We start from the raw sequence: 21,476 nt of genomic DNA, 5'->3' as shown, positions 1-21,476 counted from the left end.
TATATGTTGTTTGAATCGCTGTTATTATAGTTGCTTAATTCCCCACCGTTTTGCGACACCTGTATTTAAGTATCCCTCAATCTGTGTCATGAAATAGAGCTGGAAAATATATATGTCGGAAGGAACACATTAATTTAAGCTCCTTGACTGCCTTGCCAATAAATATGTACGTTCAGATGCAATTCCCCCCCCCTTTTTTTTTTATTTGTTAGACCGAGCTAGGCTGACCTTGCCGCTATGAAACCATCCGTTTCGGGAGACAAATTCTCATTAGTCGACAAAGAATTGCTATTTGGAGGCTGAAGGGCTGCACTATCTGCTGGAACGTTCTGCCCTCCAGTGGCGTCTACCTTGCTAGTCGAAGTCACCATTTCAGCACTGTGGGCGAAGGACAGCTCCTTTTTACAGGGGCACCTCTGGATGATGTCACACTGCACAGCTGCATTGGATTTCTCTACTGGCTCTGTTTGACATGAAGCCTCGTGCTTCCCCTTATCGTTCAGGCCTGACAACAGCAGTCCAGCTCTGTGCAACGTATTCTTTCTCGGAGTTATGGCGGATTTTGCCTGGGATCGAATATTAGTTGTATTCCGGTGCCTCCCATCGAATTGGCAAACATATTCTGATCTTTGATGTCCTGATCTTGAGCAGGGATGGCTGTAAGTCCTTGAAAAGGAGCCTTCAGAATCCGATGACGCTCCTTCATTGCCCTCCTCTGGTTTAGACTGTTGAAATAAATCAGAATCAGTCAGTGGTGACATTTTTTTCCCTACCGGTTCTGTGGGCGTGGCTTGGTGGGCGAGGTCCTGTGACTGCATGGGAGTGGCCAACGCGATGGCACTCATGCCCACGCCCACTCAGTCACATGACCTACCACCACCAAGCCACGCCCACAGAACCCGGTAGGAAAAAAATGTGCGTATGAGCACGAGAAGGGCTCATGGTGAATGCTGTGGCAGAGAGAAGCTGAACTTTTCTCCCTCCGTTCACAGCGGAGCTGCTGCTCCCTTTATGGTTCCCCCCCGGCCCCCTCCCTTTCGGGGGGTCGAACTACCTTAAAGGGACAGGCTGCAGCAGCTCCGCTGTGAATGAAGGGAGAAAAGCTCAAATTCTCTCTGCTGCATTTAACGTTGAATTCTGTGGAATATCAAGTGGCCGAGAGGGCCGAGCGAGCGGCTGGAAGAGGTGAGCGGCGATCGGGTGGCCGTGGGTGGGGCCAACCAGGGGTGATTTTTACTGGTTCGGCGAACTGATTCAAATCGTCCCTACCGGTTCGCCCGATCCGGTCCGATGCGGTCGAATTTCACCCCTGGAGTCAGTGTAATTCTTTGACGGTGGCCAATAAATCACTCTGGTTGTTAAGGAGTCCTTTTTATTATTCGTATGACCCTTTCAAATATATATAAATGATGATATAATGGAAGAGAACTGTATAATGGAATAAAAATGGTAATATAATGGAAGAGAACCGATTCCAGCTTCAAAGCCCAGCCAATATTTTTTGTTTTCCATTACTCCATTAAGTTAGCTGGAAGTAATGTCAACGATGCTATTAGCTATTCTATTTTGAGCCACGGTGGCACAGAGGTTAGAGTGCAGTACTGCAGGCTACTTCTGCTGACTGCCAGCTGCCTGCAATTTGGCAGTTCAAATGCCACCAGGCTCAAGGTCGACTCAAACTTTCGTCCTTCCGAGGTGGGTAAAATGAGGAGCCAGATTGTTGGGGGCAATAGGCTGATTCTGTAAAACCGCTTAGAGAAAGCTGTAAAGCACTGAAAAGCGGTATATAAGTCTAAGTGCTATTGCTATTGCTATTTTCATGTGTATTATAGAGACGGCTTCTATGCATTAAAATAATTTGCAGGAGGATTCAAAATCTGCAGCGTGCAAGTACTTGAACAACTTCAAGGAAGCCTTGTCCTCACCTCGTCAGAGGAAGAACTGGTATGTCGATCTGCTTGCTCTGGAGAATAAGTGGGTGACTGGCTACTTAACTGGGAATCATCATCTGAAGAACAACAACAAAATTCCTGAGTTTGTTTCGAGAAACTCTAAACAGTGATACAGGTAGTCCTCGATTTAGAACCACAATTGAGCCCAAAATGTCCATAGCTAAGCAAGGCAGTTGTGAAGTAAGTCATGCCCCATTTTGCAACTTTTTTCCATGGTGGTTAAGAAATCACTACAGTTGGTAAGTGAATCATGCGGGCATTGAGTGAATCAGACTTCATCCCATTGATTTTGCTTCTCAGAAGCTCCTTAGGAAAGTTGCAAAGGATAACTCCAGATGAAATGGGAAAACTCGCTGCGGCTTATAGCTTATTTCTGACTCTTAAAAACACAGGGATGAGGCATAGGAGGACCCTACTTCTGTAAGGCCAAATATGAATAATTTAAAATTATGAAAAGTTAATAACAAAACAATGAAGATATGAAATGGTTAATCACTGTATGATCCCTTAAGGTTGCGGCCACCAACCTTCTTACTCCATGGATTGGCGACAGCAGAGGGAGGGGGGGGGAGAGGGATGGTTTTGTGCAGGCAACCTAGTTCCCGCGTGTGTGCAAATAAAGAACGCGCTTGCACGCTGCTTGCACGGCCCAATTCCCAATGGGCCACAGCCCGGGAGTGGTCCGCGGCCTGATGGTTGGGAACCCCTGCCTTAAGACAGTGCTTCCCAAACTTTTTCCTTCATTATCAGGGGTGGAATTGAAAAATTTTAGCAACTGGTTCTCTGCCTAGTTGTTGGATGGGTGTGACCATGGGGATGTGGCTTCCTGCACCATGGTGGGGGGGATTTCTGCCCTCCCCAGGCTCCGGAGGCTTTTCTTGAGCCTCCGGGAGGGTGAAAATAGCCTCCCCTGGGCTCTGGAGGCCCTCCAGAGGCTGGAAACGGGCCCATTTCCTGACTTCTGGTACTTCTGTTAGGCCCATTTTTCACCCTCCCAGAGTCTCCACGCGGGCTCTGTACTTACCTGGCATCCAAATCGGGCCATGTGGAGACTCCTGGGAGGGGTGGGGCAGGCGGGGTCAGCCAGTCCTTGTAACTACCATTTTCCAGATTAAACCAGATTTAAAATTAACATCCGGTTTGCCTAAGCCAGTCTGAATCGGCTGAATCCCACCCCTGTAACCGTTATCCAAAAACCACTGATCAGAAAGTTATTTTTATCCAATGTAACACGGCCATCCCTATTGCGATTGGGTAATGGGTTTGGATGTCATGACCTCCCCCCAAAAAATCACTTTTACCCAATTTTGGATAATTCACCCAAGTTTGGAAGACGTTTCTTTATGATGATTTAGGAGTACCTTACTCATCCTGTTAGATTTTTCTATTCTTAAAGAGGATATTAAAGTCAAAGAACAGAAGGTCTCTTTTTTCCTTCATCATTAAATTTAAGACAGCTAAGATACCTAAATGAGAAGAGAGCTATTCATGGATTTCAAAATTAAAACTAACCGTTTTGCCTGCTTTGCTTCCAATGCTGATCAAAGTCACTGTAAACTTCCTTATCCAGCTTAAAAAAAATTGAAAAAAATGATATTAGTATAAATTTTGCCACAGCTGCTTTTATTTAGCTTCTCTTTCAGAACTTGACATCACGGTATAAGTAATTTGCTCAAAAATGTTCTATTGTTTACAACATAATATAGAAATAATTTTTTCCTTACATGAAGGAAATGCTGTTTCTCGGTGAGTTACTCCAACTACAGGTAGTCCTCGATTTACGACCACAAACGAGCCCAAAATTTCTGCTGCTAAGTGAGGCAGTTATTAGGTGATTTTGCACCATTTTACCACCTTTCTTGACACAGTCGTTAAGTGAATCACTGCAGTTGTTAAATTAGTAACATGGTTGTTAAGTGAATCTGGCTTCTCCGTTGACTTTGCTTGTCAAAAGGGGATCACATTGTCACCAGGACACGGCAATCGTCATAAATATGAGTCGGTTGCTAAGTGTCTGGATTTTGATCATGTGACCATGGGAATGCTCCAATGGTCGTAAGTGTGAAAAACAGTCAAGTCACTTTTTTCAGTGCCGTCGTAACTTTGAATGGTCCAGTAAATGAGCACTATTGTAAATTGAGCACTAGCTGTATGCCTGTCGCAAGAATACATTTTCTGAAGTCTTCACTAATGTAATTACACAATCATTCCTATTAAGGGAACCCAAGTTTCTTTCCTATTTGGTTTAGGATTAAAATCTTACGAAGAAAATGGGTGCCCCATCTGGTTAGCAAGAAACAGCAAATGTGTCTTCTCTGCTGATTCTCTTTCAACATGCAAAGGGCAGATTGTTTGGCATCTGCTGTGTAGCTGCTGACTGCTCATATGCTCTGCACGCAAATCGGCTCGAGAGGTTATTTGTTTTATATAACTCAGCCTTGTTCCCGTGGCAAGCTGACAAAATGTAAAACAAAAAACAGAATGTAAAAGAGGTACAGAGAAGAGCAACGAAGATGATAAGGGTTTCTTTTAAAAATGCTCTTATAAATAAATAAGAATAATTGTTTTAGAAATAACCACAAGCAGCGGGGAAAATGTAACCAGGCAGCTTTCTTTGAACAATCACTTCTCATCCAAGAAGCTTCTTTGGTTCTGACTGGATTGTGGAGAATGGAAGGATTTATTTTCCTTGCAGACACCAGCTGGTTATTTGCATCCTTTTAGAGAGTTATTGAGGCCACTTGGAGGCTTGTCTGTGTCTTCGGGGTCACCTGTGTAGTGTAAATGGGTGTGGACCAGTGGTGAAATTCAGCCGGATCTATCCGGCTCACGCGATCCGGTAGGGCCGGTGGCAGAAGACTCCGCCCACCCACCTGGACGTCATCATGTTCCGTTTTTTTACTCTCTGCACATGCGCAGAAAGCTCTGTGCATGTGTGAAGGAGGTGCACACGCTCATATTTGCGATCTGGTAGCGAAGGTAGGTGAATTTTACCCCTGGTGTGGACTGAGAACATAGACAAACCTCCAAGTGGCCTCAGTGATTCCCTACAAAGAATGCAAATGACCAGCGGTCTACAAGGAATATAAATCCTTCCATTCCCCACCATCCAGTGGTCAGAACTGAAGAAGCTTCTTGGATGAGAAGCAGAAACGTCTTCAAAGAAAAAAAATCAGAAAGTCCAGTCGCCTCTTGAAAAAGCACCTTTGGGACAACCATGACCTGAATGGTTGAGAATCTCCATAGACATTTCTTTGAACAACTTATATCAACTTTTACCGTTTCATGCTCGAAAATCTTCAAATAATCCATATCGGGATCTGAATGGTCTTTCTTCCTGCTGGAAAATAAGCCAGATTTATTCCACAAGTTAAAAATATCAATGTTAGGGTACAATATAGTTTAGGAAACTTAAGTGAGAGAGAGCCTTGGTACTACAGAGGTTTAATGCACCCTGTTATTAACACAGCTGCCTGCAATTTCTGCAGGTTCGATTCTTACCAGGCTCAAGGTTGACTCAGCCTTCCATCCTTTCTAAGGTAGGTTAAATGAGGACCCAGTTGTGGGGGCAATAAGCTGACTTTGTATAAATATACAAAAGGATGAAGGCTATTGCTGAGCACATTGTAAGCCGCCCTGAGTCTCCAGAGAAGGGCGGCATATAAATCAAATTAAAAAAAAAAAAAAAAAGTAAATTAGGTAAGCTATAATTCAATCCTTGTTCTTAGCAAGTTCATCTCATAAGCATTCAGTAAGCATCTGACGCCTTTTAGAACTAGGAAAATCTAACAATAGGAACTAACTATTCTAATATGTTCGAAGAATACATTTACATTTTATTATATTTCTATACAGCCCTTCTCCTGCGGGACTCAGGGCGGTGCACAGCCGAGATAAAACATAACATATAAAATTTAAAAAACAGTTTAAAAACAATTAAATAATTTCGGCCCAGTAATTAAAATAACCCAATTAAAACCAAATTCAATTAAAACTGAGAGGATGGGATCCATACAACCCCTGGGCCACGGACTGATACTAGTCCGTGGCCTGTTAGGAACTGGGTTGCAGGTAAGTGAGTGAAGCTTCATCTGTGTGATCTATGTCAGGGGTGAAATGCTCCCGGATCAGACCAGATTGGCTGATCCGGTAGCGATTTTTCCCTGTGGTTCGGCGATCCGGTAGCGATCGTCGCCCGGGTGTCATTATTTCCTGGTTTTAACCAGGAAGTAATTTTTTTTGCAAGCACAGAAGGTGTGTGCGCGCATGTGACACACACGCATGCAAGAGAGAAGTGAGCACTTCCGAACTAGTAAGGAAGGTAAATAGATTTCACCTCGATCTGTGTTGTGTGTGGAACCATCCCTCCCCGCCTCCAGTCCGTGGAAAAATTGTCTTCAGTGGAACCCTGGTGCCAAAAAGTTTGGGGACTGCCCCTTTGCAGTATAAAATATAACACAACAAACACAACAGTAATACTGAGATAAATACTTAGGCCCTGATCTAATACATAAAAATGTATTTGCTAGCAATAGGCAAATCTATTTTCATTTCTTATATTTAAAGCATTGCTATTTTCATCCTGGATGAAAGAAGAGTGGAGAAATGTTGTTGCAATAGAAGACCCAGTGTTGTCCTAAATACAACATATTAATGGATATCATCCACGTCCTCTAACTTTTTGTGGTTCAGGACACATCATCCAGGACAACTGCACAATGACTGCAAAGTTGGCTTGGAAAACTAAATCAGCACTGAAGAATAGTTTTCTTGCATAATAGGTGCCAGTAATTGCTATCATAGATATGTCTCCTCAGCTTGTGCCTTCCTTCCTTCCTTTCTCTTCCTTCCTTCCTTCCTTCCTTCCTTCCTTCCTTCTCGTTCTTTCTTTCTTCCTTCCTTCCTTCTTTCTTCCTTCCTTCCTTCCTTCCTTCCTTCTCGTTCTTTCTTTCTTCCTTCCTTCCTTCCTTCCTTCCTTCCTTCCTTCCTTCCTTCCTTCTCGTTCTTTCTTCCTTCCTTCCTTCCTTCCTTCCTTCCTTCCTTCCTTCCTTCCTTCCTTCCTTCCTTCCTTCCTTTCTTTCTTTCCCTCTCTCTTTCTTCTTTCCTTTCCTTTCCTTTCCTTTCCTTTCCTTTCCTTTCCTTTCCTTTCCTTTCCTTTCCTTCTTCGTATCCTGCCTTTATGATTTTTACAAATAATTCAAAGTGGCAAACACATCCAATACTCTTCCTCCACCTTTTCCCCGCACAACAACAATCCTATGAGGTGGGTTGGGCTGAGAGACGGTGCCCGCCCCAAAATCACTCAGCTGGCTTTTGTGTCTGAGGCAGAACTAGAACTCACTGTCTCCTGGTGATTGGCCCAAAGTCACCCAGCCGGCTTTCCTGCCTAAAGCAGGACTAGAACTCAGAATCTCCCAATCATTAGGCCAGAACCTTCAGATCCACTGAACTGGATCTCTTTATAATAAGATACATTAAAATACACTTTGACTGTAAGTAATCAAACTAGTTGTTTAGTCTATGAAAATAAACATTAAGCTGTAATAGTTCAGCATTATTTTGAAGTAATTTTGGAACAATAATTTTGGAAGGCAGAAATTCTGTGCATGTGGGCATATTAGAGCTGCTTTCCTGTAATCAGTCTTCGATCATGTTTACCTCATATCCATTTTATAAGAGTACTTTCTCATGAACTATGTAAAAAAATCCTCATTCTGTAATACCATTCTTTACGTGAATGAAACTCTTTTTTTAAAAAAAAAATCTCACCTGTTCTTTAAGTAGCTCTTTATAGGTTTTGGTACCTTAGTACATTTCATTTGGTTTTTAAAACCTCCTGCAAAATAAAACAAAACAAAACAAAAATCTTAAAAATACATTTACACGGTAACATTAAAAAGAACACACGGACCGTAATTCAGCGGTGTGTTTTTCCCTCCTTCAGCAACTTCTCCATTCATTTCAGTCACTTATAAGTTCACTAGCCTGTTACTAAAATGAAAAGGGAACCTCCCCTAATTTCTACAGAAACATTCATTTTTATGATCATTTATAGATCAAAATATATTTCAGTCATTTAATTTAACATGACACTAATTAATCAGTTGGGCCCTCGATATTATAAGGCATGTTTTTAATTCTGCTTTCAAATCTGTCAAACGCTATACGTACACCGATATTATTGGAGAGGAACTGTCCCAGTCAAGGAGGAGGGATCAAATGGGGAATTAGCCTGGACTCATTATGTAAACACAAAAGGGCAAGATCTCCCTTAAATGCCTTTGAGCCTTATAGGGTCTCTCTCAGGCGAATCTGCCAGTTTGGGAACATTCCTGTATTATAGGCAGAGAACAATAAAGTAGCTACTTTGAACTCTACGCTGATTTGATTGTTTGTGCCTGACAGATAGTCAAAACATTTTAAAGATAAGGTCCTCCAACATCACATGGAGAAGAATGAGAAACAATGTCAAAAAAAGGGGTAGTTTGGTTCTCATCTCATTCAGGTTTCATAGAACAAACAGGCCGATTTTTGGGATACAGAAAGAGATTCATTCCTCTAGGCCGAATCTTCAGGATCCAAGCACAACTGCATTCTCTCTTTTCCCTGGTTAATCATGGTTGCCATTTGCATGCTTGAGAAATCATATATAATATTGCTCCTATGGCTAGTGGTATTATTTGAATGCAATATATTGCAAATGAGTGCAATGGTGCACCATCTGGAACCCGTTAAATGGCTGGTATGAATGTGTGTTCTCGTCAGGGTGGGGCTTATTGTTTTATTATTTTTATTTTTTATTATTTTTATTGTTTTTATTTTTACTTTTATTTCTTTTATATTGTGCTTCTATGTTTGAGAATAGGTAGCAATATACATTTTCTAAATAAATAAATAAATAATTAAAATATAGCCCAGCAAGACATCCCTGCAATGTGTAACTTTTTTTCCACCCACATTAAATGCCTGCCTTAATAAAATTAAAAAAAACATATTAATCAAATGTTAATCAACCTCTTAAACATAAAACCCTCCTTGTTACATTTGCCACTTGCACTGTGGATATTTACCTATATTATCAAAGAACGTAGTAAGTTTTTGCTGATCGGATAACTCTACAGGATTTTTTTTCTGGATACTGCCATGTTTGAACTGATTCCAGTTTGGATTCTGGTTTACTGAATTTAAGCTTCGGTTGTTAAGGGAGCAAATCATCTCTGGAGCCGTGAGGATGCTTGTGAGGTCCCTCTCAGATACACAGTGGGCAGGACCTATCATCTCATGCATTTCTTCACCGTCATACAGGCTGGGTTTACCGAATATTTCTTTTGCATCTCCAAAATCTGTGAATAGCTGGTCAATATGGCTTTTGTTAGCAAAAGAGCAGTAAGATTGAGAAGGAGGAAACGTCAGAAATTGATTTTTTTCTTCAAACAAACTTGCAATTGGCTGGAAGTTTGCATCTTGGTTAGTCTTTATCTGGTCGTTTATAGTATCAAACAATGATTCTTCTCCATTTGCTTGGCTCTTTCCAGAATCCTTATCAATGGAGATACCGTATCCTGGGCTTGGGGAAGGAAAAAGGGTAAAATGTGAATCGCTAGTATGTCACAGACAGTGTAAGGTATTAAATTTTATTTTTTACTTAATATGAAAGATAGACTTCTTGCTCACATGACATTGTGTTGGGTTTTAGAATTCTGCAATAATTACAGATTTTTATTCTTAAACAAAACTGGGAATCTGAGTTTCCTATATTTCATTTGAAATATTGCTCAATAACTGTGATTACCCAGTCTAACCACTGTATGTCACTGTGGCTCCATTAATGTCAGGAAAAGAGGAGTAATAAAAGTCACAGGAAATGATGTCAGAGCATAAAATACCTAATGAAACATCTAAGAGTTTTGAAATGTTTTGATTTGGACCATCACTGGTGTTATATCAAATATTTTAAAGAAATCAAATAGAACCAACAATACTGTATTTAATCATCCATTCATTTATCTGAATGTGTATATTTCAGAAAAAAGAACTACCATACTCTGTCACATTTGATAATATTCTCTTTAATTTGGACATTACTTAGGTAGTGCTCAAATACATTTAGCTTTAGGTATTTAAGCTCATTTGTAAATACAATAGTCCAGCAAGGTAGCACAATTCTGATTTCTACATCAGACATGGCTGCAGGTGTTTGTTTATTTTCAGTAAAACAGGTGTCAGGTTTCGATGTCATCTCAAATAAATTGCATTTCCAAACAGATGAAATCTTTCATTTATTAAGCACGACAATCTGTCCCCGATTATGTCGTAGCCAACACTGACTTCCTGACCCCAAACCTTCCCTTTCTGTTCCCCAATTCTCTGCGTCTCATTGGCCATCTTCCAAATCACTCTCCCCATATCTACTACTTCAGCTCCCAGGAATGTCCCCCCTCCCAGTCCATCTCCTAGGTGATATTATCTTCAGGGAAAATAAGCAGGTGAAAAGTGTCCTCTTGCCAGCTGCCCCCTCTTCTCCTCCTTATGTCAGCACTGGAACGAATATAGTTTGGAGTGCTGACATCAAGTCACTTTTTGGGAACTGAGGAAAACTATAACTTGATCTGTTTCCTGCATATAATCTCAAACAATAGCATAAGATTTCAACAATATAATTGTATATTTATGTGCAATAAAATGAAATAATAAGCGATTAACCTCCACTTTTCATAAGAAACTGTAACTTTATTAAAAATAATATAGGAAATATTAATGCTCTGACGGTCATTTCGAAAAATCCTTTCTTAGTGAGCACCTAGAAGCCAAGAGGAACATACGTGGCAAATTTCAAATTTGTAGGCTTTACAGTTCTGGAGATTTTGTGATGATGCGTGAGTGGTATTTCGCTTTTATATATATAGATTCACATGGAAAAAACACTATTACAAAGCAAGGGGTTTCCCCCACAGATTATGCATTTAAAAGTACAGCAATACAATTGATAAATAATCTATTTTTACCTAGTCAGTTGCTGGAAATATAGACCAACAGGTGTTTCTGAATCTGATGCAGAGAATTCTTCTGGCCTGTATGCTGTCATAGAAAGCCAGAAGTCTTCATCTTTATTATTATTTACTGGCCAAGAAGATCCTAACTCCTGTCAATACATTAGAAAAAGGCTTCAAGACAGATTAGACATCTTCTAAGAAATTTGTTCATTTTATAAACTTTTTTGACTTTAATGATAGGAATACCTTTTTTCTTTAGAGAAGAACTGGCGAACTGAAACAGTTTATTCTTTTACTTCATGGAATTGTCTAGTAATATGCATGAAGGAATTTATATCCTGTATTTTATTGGGAGGTTTTTTTGGGGGGGGGGGGTTCTTTTATTTTACTGATGGATTTGTATATCATTTTAGTATTGTTTTGAGAAGGGTGATTGACTAGAGCTCTACAATGAAGACGAGGCTTATATTAAAAGTCTTCTATTCTACAACCTGACATTAGAATTGCTCTAAAATTCATGCCATAAATACAAACCATTGTGTTATGTCTGACACAGAGATACAAGTGATCGATCTTTCCTGAAAAGACCTTACTTCAGAATGAATGCTGGCTTTTTCAGAGAGGTATTTTCTTCTACTATCCAAGATTTCTTCTTGTATTCTATGAAGAAAATAATTTAAAAAGCAAAGTAAGTCATTGGTGTATTTAAAAAAAACAACATATGATTTATGCATTTTCAGGTAGAGGCAAATTTGTTTTGAAACAAATTTAAAACATTTACTTCTGTAGGATAATCCTATTCAGCTCTACTTAGATTTAAATCCTGTTGTCTCCAGTTTTAAATAAATGTGCATAAAATTCTGCTAATAGTTAACTAATCTAATGTTCCTTTAGATCTGATACACTAGGAAGAGTCTGGGAGTAACATCAAGACTAACAACCGTGTTGTGGGTTCAAAATCCATTTTGTGAGAGGATTACCTAAAATAAATACCCCATACTTGTACAAAAGTGAGCAAGTTATCTTTTTATTATATTATGTACAGTAAGGGCATGTAGTCCTTGACTTACAACCTTTCATTTAGTGATTGTTCGAAGTTACCACGGCACTGAAAAAAGTGACTTATGACCATACTTATGACTTTTGCAGCATCCCCATGGTCATATGATCAAAAGTCAGACACTTGCCAACTGACTCATATTTATGACGGTTGCAGTGTCCCAGGGTCATGTGATCACTTTTTGCAACTTTCTGACAAGCAGAGTCAATAGGGGAAGCCAGATTCACTTTACAACCATGGTACTAACTTAACAAGTGCAGCAATTCATTTAACAACTGTGGCAAGAAAGGTTGCAATATGGGGCAAAAGCTCACTTAACAACTCTCTCGCTTAGCAATAGAAATTGCTACAGGACTACCTGTAGTCTAAATCTGGGATCGTTGAGGAAGATAATCAGCAAATTAACTTGCAAGTTTTTAGTTAAGAATGTGTAGCTAGTTGCTTCTAACTTTCCATAAAGAGAAATGAGGTTGAAAGTTCTGAACTAGCAAGTTTTCATTTAACAGTTGATAGTAACTTGATGTCCTGTAATCTACTTTCTCATGAGTTTAGGACAGGGATCTGCAACCTTAAACACTCAAAGACCCATTTGGACCTGTTTTCCCACCGAAAAGAAAACACTGGGAGCCACAAAACCTGGCTGGGCGTGGCCAACTCAATGTCATACCCACCCAGTCACATGAAACCCCCCCCAACCATGCCTACCTGGGTTTTGTGGCTCAGCCGCAGCCGGGCTGGGCCAGTGCTCTAGACTTGCAGCTTGCTCTCACCACCTCCATGGCCTGCTCGCTGCTCTCACAGCGACTTGTGCGGCACACTTAAATTTAGTGTGCTTCACAATGGGGGAAATGGGGTCCCTTCCTCCTCCTCGAGCTCATTACAATGCAAAGCATCGGCCGCAGCTGGGCCAGGCCAATGTCTCGAGGCGGAGAGAAAGTCGTGCGTCTCCCCGAGCGACCGAAATGCGCACAGCACCAAGAAGTGCCAGAAGCGCCCGCGAGATGAGGCAAGTACAGGGGCACTTTCCTCCCACTCTGGAATATGAAGCGAGTCTCCATCCCCACCGTTGCCCTTACCTTCTCAGGCCACGTGAGGAGTGACTGGGAGGGCATGGGGCGGGGCCAGCCGGCAGGGAGCCACAGTAAGGGGACGAAAGAACCGCATGCGGCTCAGGAGCCGCACATTGCCGACACCCGGTTTAGGAACATGGAAATGTTTGAGATTTTTAATGAAGACTACAGTATATCTTATGGCTATTAACAGCCCTAAGATTTCATTACATTTCATCCTTCTTTATAGGTTCACATCAATTTTAATGCAAGGCAATACCTGCAAAAAGGAAATGATCTGGAAATCTTAGTACTTTAAGCATACGATGGGAAAATAATTGGCAGTGACAGTTATCTGGGGGAAAAAAATTGCACTTGAAAATGCAGCCCATGACAGAAATGAAAGCATTTTACTAAAATGTGAAAAGATAATTGACATTTTATGCACCTGTGCTGGATGTCATCAAGGGACAGCTTAGCTGGTCTGCATTCTGGTGACTTGGGGAAATCTACATTTTGCTTTCTCAAAGGAATTTTAGTTTCTCTGTTAATATCTACATGAATTGGCTTTCGAATATTCTCTGTAATTAAAATGAAGATTATTAGCAAGATTACCATGAGTTAAAGAGGAACACAGTATCTATCTATCTATCTATCTCTATCCCTCTATTTTATATCTCTATCTCTCTATCTCTAATCTTTATATCTCTGTATTTCTATATTTATATCTAAAGGCGCAGAACCTGGCCAATTTTTCAGATTCAGATCCAAATAGGTACTAAGGGCTACCTGGAAATGCAAACATAGCACCTGTCCCCAACCTTTAAAAGCAACTGTGTCTTTTCCTGCCTGGTGGTAATTGCCACGAGATCTTAGGAAAAAAAGGCAGCTACTTTACGCAAAGTAGACATTTGTTTTACTCATGATCTTGTGTTCTAAAGCACCTTGTTGGAACTGAATCCAAATGATTGTACAGCTCTAATTCCCACTAGCAATTGGCAAATAGGATATTATGGGTTACAGCTTTTAGTGCCCAATTTCTACTTCTAATTACAGCAGCAAACTTGCAATTCGGACGAAAAATACAGTTGAAATTTGATGAAATGAATATTGAGGCTATAGGGCAGCTAGGACTTGGTGATGTCCTAACAAAGAAGAGGGGGGTCAAATTATTCTCCGAAACACCAGAGGGCAGGACAAGAAATAATGGTTGGAAACTGATCAAAGAGAGAAGCAATCTGGAATTAAGGAGAAACTTCCTAACAGTAAGGACAATTAACCAGTGGAATGACTTGTCTCCAGAAGTTGTGGGTGCTCCATTACTGGAGGTTTTTAAGAAGAGATTGGACAACCATTTGTTTGAGATTTTATAAGTTCTCCTGCTTGAGCAGGGGGCTGGACTAGAAGACCTCCAAGGTCCCTTCTGGCTCTATTCTATTCTATTCTATTCTATTCTATTCTATTCTATTCTATTCTATTCTATTCTATTCTATTCTATTCTATTCTATTCTATTCTTCTCTAATCTAATCTTTGAAAATTAAACTGTGTCTGTGAAATTTGTACTTACCAGCATTTTCTTTCTTTGTAGAGATCTGATTAACAACGTAGAGATTGAGAAGGTCCAAACTGACAGCTGAGCTTTTCAAAGGAGATACTCCCAGTAACTTCATCTTTGACTTAAGTTTTTCCTTTTCAAAAAAATCCTATGGAGAAGAGGTAGCAGTTATCTATACATATATGTTCATATAGGACATTTTGCGACCTTCTAACAAGTCGATAGATAGATAGATAGATAGATAGATAGATAGATAGATAGATATAGTTATATATAGATATATAGATATATAGATGTATATCCTCTCTAGCAAATATATTGATACGATTGATTATTGACTTTTCCTCTTGGAAATAACATGGACATGAAGGTTACAACAGCAACCTTCTGTTGTAGTTAGACTGAGAGAAATGTGATGGATCAAAAATCACTCAGGATCTTATAGTAGATTCCTGGATCTTCCTAGATCTAGTAGTTAAACATGTGCACAACAATGATTATGATTTTAAAACAGCATTCAATATATCTGAAAATAGCTACCATGGCTCCATCGTTATAGAATATGCAAACTTCTGCATTTGGTTCATAAGTTTTTTATTATAAAATTATTGTGATGACAACAATGAGGATGATGAAGATTTCTGGCTAGCTCACATATATTTTTAAAGTGTAATCATTAGTTACCTTCTGTTTTCTTCTCTCTTTGGTAAGCATGATTCTTCGACTAGAAGTTGGAAAAGAGAAAAGAAGAAGCATTTTTAGAACAGTTTATAAAATTCAACTACTAAATCAGAAATTATTATTAATGGTGTGTTTTTCCTTTGATTAAATTTCTTGCCTACTTAATTCAAAATTCTGAAGACTTAAAATTTGTGGGGTGGAAGGGAGGGTTTCAAAGAAGTGAGAATCTTTGAATAATATTGTTAAATGTTTTCGGAACTGTTCTGTTTACAGCATCATTTTTTCAGGCCTTTTCTTTCCTTATTGTTATTGCTGTTATTATTAGATTTTTATCCCATCTTTCTCTCTTTTCCATCTCTATAATCAAAGTGGCAAACATACTTAATACTCCTACCTCCCGTTTTTGACAGAACAACCCTACCAGGTAGGTTCTTTTGAGAGAGTGACTGGGCCAAAGTCACCCAGCCAACTTTCACGATCACAAACTGCTCTACCAATATCTTAACTACTATACCAACTAGCTTCTATTATTATCATCACAGATTTTCATCATGTATAATTTATGATAACAATTCATGCCAACAATGAGCATAGTAAATATTGCATATTATATTATTGCATTCAACGTAATGTATTAATTTAGAATTAATTCCTGCATGGTATTATTATAAAATATTTCAATTTACGATGATTGTTTAGCATGATTAGCATAATAAATAAATATTGCATATTTATTTATTATGCATCTTGCATATTATCCTGCTGTAGTAATTTGCTATTTATATATGCATGGCATAATTCATTATGATGCATTTATTTATTCAACTTATACAGCCACCTATCTCAACCAATGAACCTGAGGCTTGCAACTGAAAATACATATAATTAAAACAATGAAAACATTTAAAAAACAATATCCATTTTAAAACAATAAAAAAACTAAATAAAAGTATGAAATAAAAGTATTATTTATCCAAAATAAACAAACATGTGCATCCTATGTTTATTGATTGGCATGATTAGCATAATAAATATTGCATATTACCCTATTATTTTAATCATCATTTGCTATTAATGTTTACATGGCATCATAAAAATTCACTATGATGTATGCATTCATGCATGCATGCAAGTATGTAAGTATGTAAGTATGTAAGTACGTACGTATGTATGTATGTATGTATGTATGTATTTATTTATTTATTTGTTTATTTATTTGTTTATTTATTCTATGTCTATAACTGCCCATTTCACTCAATGATCCTGGCCAGCATACAATTTTTAAGAAATGCGTATTACAATTAAAACAATTTTAAAAAACTAAATAAAAAATATAATTGTCTAAAATAGGCATATGTATCTCAATTATAGCTACCGATTTGCATCACAAACAGAGCTTATTACCATCAAATATATTTACGCGTTAATAAATACATCATTTTTAGATTTTAAATCTCTGAGACAAAGTTTCCATTACTTTTTGGGTTGGGAAGATAATATTTTTAAAAAAAGAAGAAGAAGAAGAAGGAAGGATGACTACTAAAAGCATGGCTGTATTATCTCTAACATTATAGTTTCCTATTTCTACATTTCCTTGTTGTGATACCGAGATATGTTTGGTTGTTTTTGGAAAATTAGCATTTTAGAAAAATGAGTCTAAGAACCGGAGATAATTGTGGATTTGGGACAGAGATGAATATCCCCATAAAATAGAGCATAATGGAGGCCATGAGGTGTTGATCTGACTTCAAAATGGAGAAATCTGAGGGTTTTTTTTTTCCTAGGTGCCTTGTTTCCCTCACGCCAATATTTTTAAATATTTATGGACTGCATTTCCCTGCCTTGCAAAATATATATATATATATATATATATAATGAACAGGGAGGTCAATAAAACAGGGGAATTTATCCAGCCTGAACAGAGCTGGCTTTAAAAAATAATAATAATAATCCTGAAGAGCAGGCAGAAGTTCAAAAGGGAAAGATCTACCACGGCTTTGAAAATCCAAAGGAAATTATTCCTTTTTTTTTCCTCTACGCCTGTCACACTACTTTGCAGGCCTTGAAGTGTAATAATTGGAATTTTTTTTTAAAAAAAAATCGTTTTATTTTGTATTGATGTTGTGGGGGAAACCCAATATAAAAGAAATAAACGTAATTTAAAAAGACAAATAATAAAATAATATCATAACACCCCCCACCCATCGCCGGGATGGGGTGGGGTCATTATATTATTTTATTATTTGTCTTTTTAAATTATTTTCATTTTTTTTATATTGGGTTTTTGTGTCCTTGTCAGCCGCCTTGAGTCGGCAATATAAATTTTCTAAATAAAACAAAATAAATAAATAAATCAGAAGAGGAAGGAAGGCGTATTGGATACATTCACGGCCTTAGGATGGTTTGTGAAATCCATAAAGGCTGGATACAAAATAAAATAAAATAAAATAAAATAAAATAAAATAAAATAAAATAAAATAAAATAAAATAACCCAGCCTGGAAGGAGAGTGTCAACCTTAAAAGCAGACAATATGTCCCCTCACAACAAAAAGTTGTGTCATTGTGAGGCCTTTTTGGCTTCACTCACCGGGATCCCCCAACCCAGTTCATTTTTCCTTCGTCCTGCCAACGCCACCCCTGACAGGCAGGCCACCCAGACGGCCACCGGCCTGAAAAGAAGGAAAAGGAAAAAAGAAAGAAAGAAAGAAGGATGGAAAAGAGGCAGCCCCTGAGGGGAAATATCAACCCCCACAAATCCAGTGGGGATCACAAGAATGGCTGAGGGAAAGGCTGTCAGCCTCTTCCTGAACCTGGGGCCTCAGTAAACAACTTGGGAATGAAAAATTAAAAATAAATAAATAAATAAATAAATAGAGGCAATGAAATAAGGAGCAAAATGGGTGGTGGGAAGGAAGAGAAGAGAAACAAAGAATTGAGGAAGGGCTTGCAAAAACGAGGTGCACGAGCCAAATTTTCCAGATTCCCCGTTTGGCATTTGCAAGCAAAATCACTTGCAACCAAACTCCCTCCATGGCACAGGCATAGAATTGCAACCCCTTGCAAGGGAAGGGGCTGAATTCGAATCCCTGTTAATATCCTTTCTTCCCTTTGGGGTCCTTACGGAGAGGCTGAGCCCCCACCGCCCCAGAGAAAATCCAGGGTCCCTTAAAGCCCCCCCACCCTTTTTTTAAAAAAATATAAGATCTGGGTGGATTCCTCCCCAGGGGCATGGAGATCATCGGTCAGATTTACTAAATGCCAACATGGCTGGGGCTGATCTCACCTACAGAGGGGAAATGGTATTTTACTTTATTTTATTTTATTTATTGGTATCCCACCTTTTATTATTTTTACAAATAACTCAAGCCGTTACATATCAACACAACTTCTTCCGTATGTGTGTGTGTGTATGTTATGGTATATTATTATATTATACAATATATATTGTTATTGTATTATATATTATTGTATTATATATATTATATTGTTATGTTACGTTGTTATGCTACTCTATTGTATTATTATATTATGCTATATTGTATTTTATTGTGCTATATTATGCTATAATATATTATTATATCTATTATGTTATATTACATAATGCTATATTATGCTATAGTATATTAATTGTACTATTCTATTCTATACTATATTGGGACGCGGTGGCTCAGTGGCTAAGATGCTGAGCTTGTTGATCGAAAGGTCGGCAGTTCAGTGGTTCGAATCCCTAGTGCCGTGTAATGGGGTGAGCTCCCGTGACTTGTCCTAGCTTCTGCCAATGTAGCAGTTCGAAAGCACATAAAAAATGCAAGTAGAAAAATAGGGACCACCTTTGGTGGGAAGGTAACAGCGTTCTGTGCGCCTTTGGCGTTGAGTCATGCTGGCCACATGACCACGGAGATGTCTTCGGACAGCGCTGGCTCTTCGGCTTTGAAACGGAGATGCGTACCGCCCCCTAGAGTCACGAACGACTAGGACATAGCGAGGGGAACCTTCACTATTCTATTCTATTCTATTCTATTCTATTCTATGCTATGCTATGCTATGCTATGCTACACTACGCTACGCTACGCTACGCTACGCTACGCTACGCTACGCTATGCTATAGATGCGGAAGGCTCCTCCTGGAATAGGCCAGTCTGATTTCTGTCTCTCAAATCAATGGAGCTTGCTAGATGTATTTCACATCGCTGGAGTCCTCATATAAAAATTCCCATTTAGTAAGCCAAATGAATCCATTGCAAAAAAAGTACAGGTAGTCCTTGACTTATGACCGTTCATTTAGCGATTTACGACTGCTGAAAAAAAATGGCTTATGACCAATCCTTGCATTTATAACCGTGGAAGTGTTCCCACAGTCATGTGATCAAAATTTGGGAACCAAGGTACTACTGATGGTGGCTGCAGCGTCCTGGATCCAAGTGATTGCCACCCTCCCAAAGGGCTTCTGACAAGCAAAATTAATGGGATGAGATGGATATTCTTAATGACCACGGGATTCACTTAGTGACTATAGCAAAATAGGCCATGGTCGCATGATGACTCACTTAACAACTGCATTGCTTAGTGACAGAGGTCGCAATTTGTGGTGGTAAAATCAAGGACTCTCTGTAAGTTAAGTATGTACTTTGCTAAATCTGCCCCTGTCCGTATCTGCATCAGGGTTATTCAAAGGAATGGGTAAGATAGTAATAAAAACTGTATTGTTTAATTGGATTTTTTAAAATGTATGTACAGTACTTTATTAATGCACTCTCTCCTTTCTTTCTTCCCATAGTTTGGATCAGCCTGTAAAAAATGAAATGTTCTGTTCTCCTTGATGCTCCTGACTCTTCCCAAACCAATTACCCTTACCAATTTTTTCAATGTAAATTTTTAAACTTTTTTCTTTAAATGCTGCTTTTTCCCCAGAGTTTAATATTTAAACAGGAGGAAGCTAAAGGTCACAATTAGCTTGCATCAATCTTTTTTTATTTATTTTCGACGGACGCCCATTAGTCGTAATTCTATTCCAAATATAGAAGGAGCTATTGATTATTCAATAAAACAGGAAAGACAACCAAGTAAAACATGCTTACACGGCTGATTTAATAAACAGATGGAATAAGGAGGGCCCCCCTATCTTTTATATCGTTTTAAACGGAAATGCAGATGAAAAAGTAAAAAAATATGAGACAGGATCTACAGTAAATAGGATCAGGATGTATTAATTCAGGCACTTATTTTGTAAATTAATATATTGCTCATCCCTAAATGATTTTGGATAGATAAAAAATGATAGATAGATAGATAGATAGATAGATAGATAGATAGATAGATAGATATGGGTGGGTAGATAGATAAATAGATAGATACTGTAGATGATAGAGAGACAAAGAGAGATGGATAGATAGAGATAGATACTGTAGATAGATAGATAGATAGATAGATAGATAGATAGATAGATAGATAGATAGATAGATGATACTGTAGATGATAGAGAGAGAGATGGATATAGATATAGATAGATGGGTGGGTGGGTGGATAGATAGGTAGGTAGGTAGGTAGATAGATAGATATGGGTGGGTGGGTAGATAGATAAATAGATACTGTAGATGATATATATATATATATATATATATATATATATATATATATATATATATAGAGAGAGAGAGAGAGAGAGAGAGAGAGAGAGAGAGAGAGATACTGTAGGGTAGATAGATAGATAGATAGATAGATAGATAGATAGATAGATAGATAGATAGCCATATCACTTAGACTTATATACTGCTTCATTGTGCTTTACGGTACACTTTAATGATTCAGAGAGTCAGCATATAGATATAGGTATTTGGGTAGAAATAAAAGTCTTAGATTGAAAACAGAGTAACAGTTGTAAAATTTAAAGACATATCATATGTGAGAGACCAGGCCTTTATTCTGAAAAAGACCAGGAATTTATTTTTCAATCAATAAAGTAGTTGCTAGCCAAGCTGTGGAACCTGTATAATATATTTTATTTGCATGTTATTTGTATATGTGTGTGGTATGCGCACAAATAGAGCCTTGGTAGTACAGGGGTTTAAGGCACCCTGTTATTAAGCTGGTTATTAAGACCAGCTGCCTGCAATTACTGTAGGGTTCGAATCTCGCCAAGGCTCAAGGTTGACTCAGCCTTCCATCCTTTCTAAGGTAGGTGAAA

At 38.6% G+C, this 21,476-nt stretch overlaps 1 protein-coding gene across 1 annotated transcript; it reads right to left on the bottom strand.

Moving 5' to 3' along the window:
- Positions 1-218: 218 nt before the first annotated feature.
- On the bottom strand, positions 219-17,902 carry REDIC1 (regulator of DNA class I crossover intermediates 1). Its single transcript, XM_070947822.1, has 12 exons — positions 17,880-17,902; positions 15,295-15,334; positions 14,623-14,758; positions 13,503-13,635; positions 11,539-11,605; positions 10,958-11,094; positions 9,023-9,519; positions 7,722-7,788; positions 5,232-5,292; positions 3,465-3,522; positions 1,926-2,008; positions 219-725 (listed from the first exon to the last, which is right to left on the bottom strand). The coding sequence occupies exons 1-12, from the start codon at positions 17,900-17,902 to the stop codon at positions 219-221; spliced, it is 1,809 nt and encodes a 602-aa protein (XP_070803923.1).
- Positions 17,903-21,476: the final 3,574 nt, after the last annotated feature.

Source organism: Pituophis catenifer, unplaced genomic scaffold (assembly GCF_029215685.1).
Source record: "Pituophis catenifer annectens isolate HBS135680 unplaced genomic scaffold, rPitCat1.0.hap2 SCAF_7, whole genome shotgun sequence".
In the NCBI taxonomy this organism is placed as follows: domain Eukaryota; kingdom Metazoa; phylum Chordata; class Lepidosauria; order Squamata; family Colubridae; genus Pituophis; species Pituophis catenifer.
This window is presented reverse-complemented; position numbering and strand designations above follow the sequence as displayed.

Excerpts from the sequence above, each read along its gene's own strand:
- REDIC1 (XM_070947822.1), bottom strand. The coding sequence starts at position 17,902 with ATGAACTGGGTTGGGGGATCCCG. Across the intron at positions 14,759-15,294 it reads AAGAGAGAAGAAAACAGAAG|GATTTTTTTGAAAAGGAAAA; the intron begins GTAACTAATGAT and ends TCTTCTCCATAG. Across the intron at positions 13,636-14,622 it reads TACAAAGAAAGAAAATGCTG|AGAATATTCGAAAGCCAATT; the intron begins GTAAGTACAAAT and ends TTTTAATTACAG.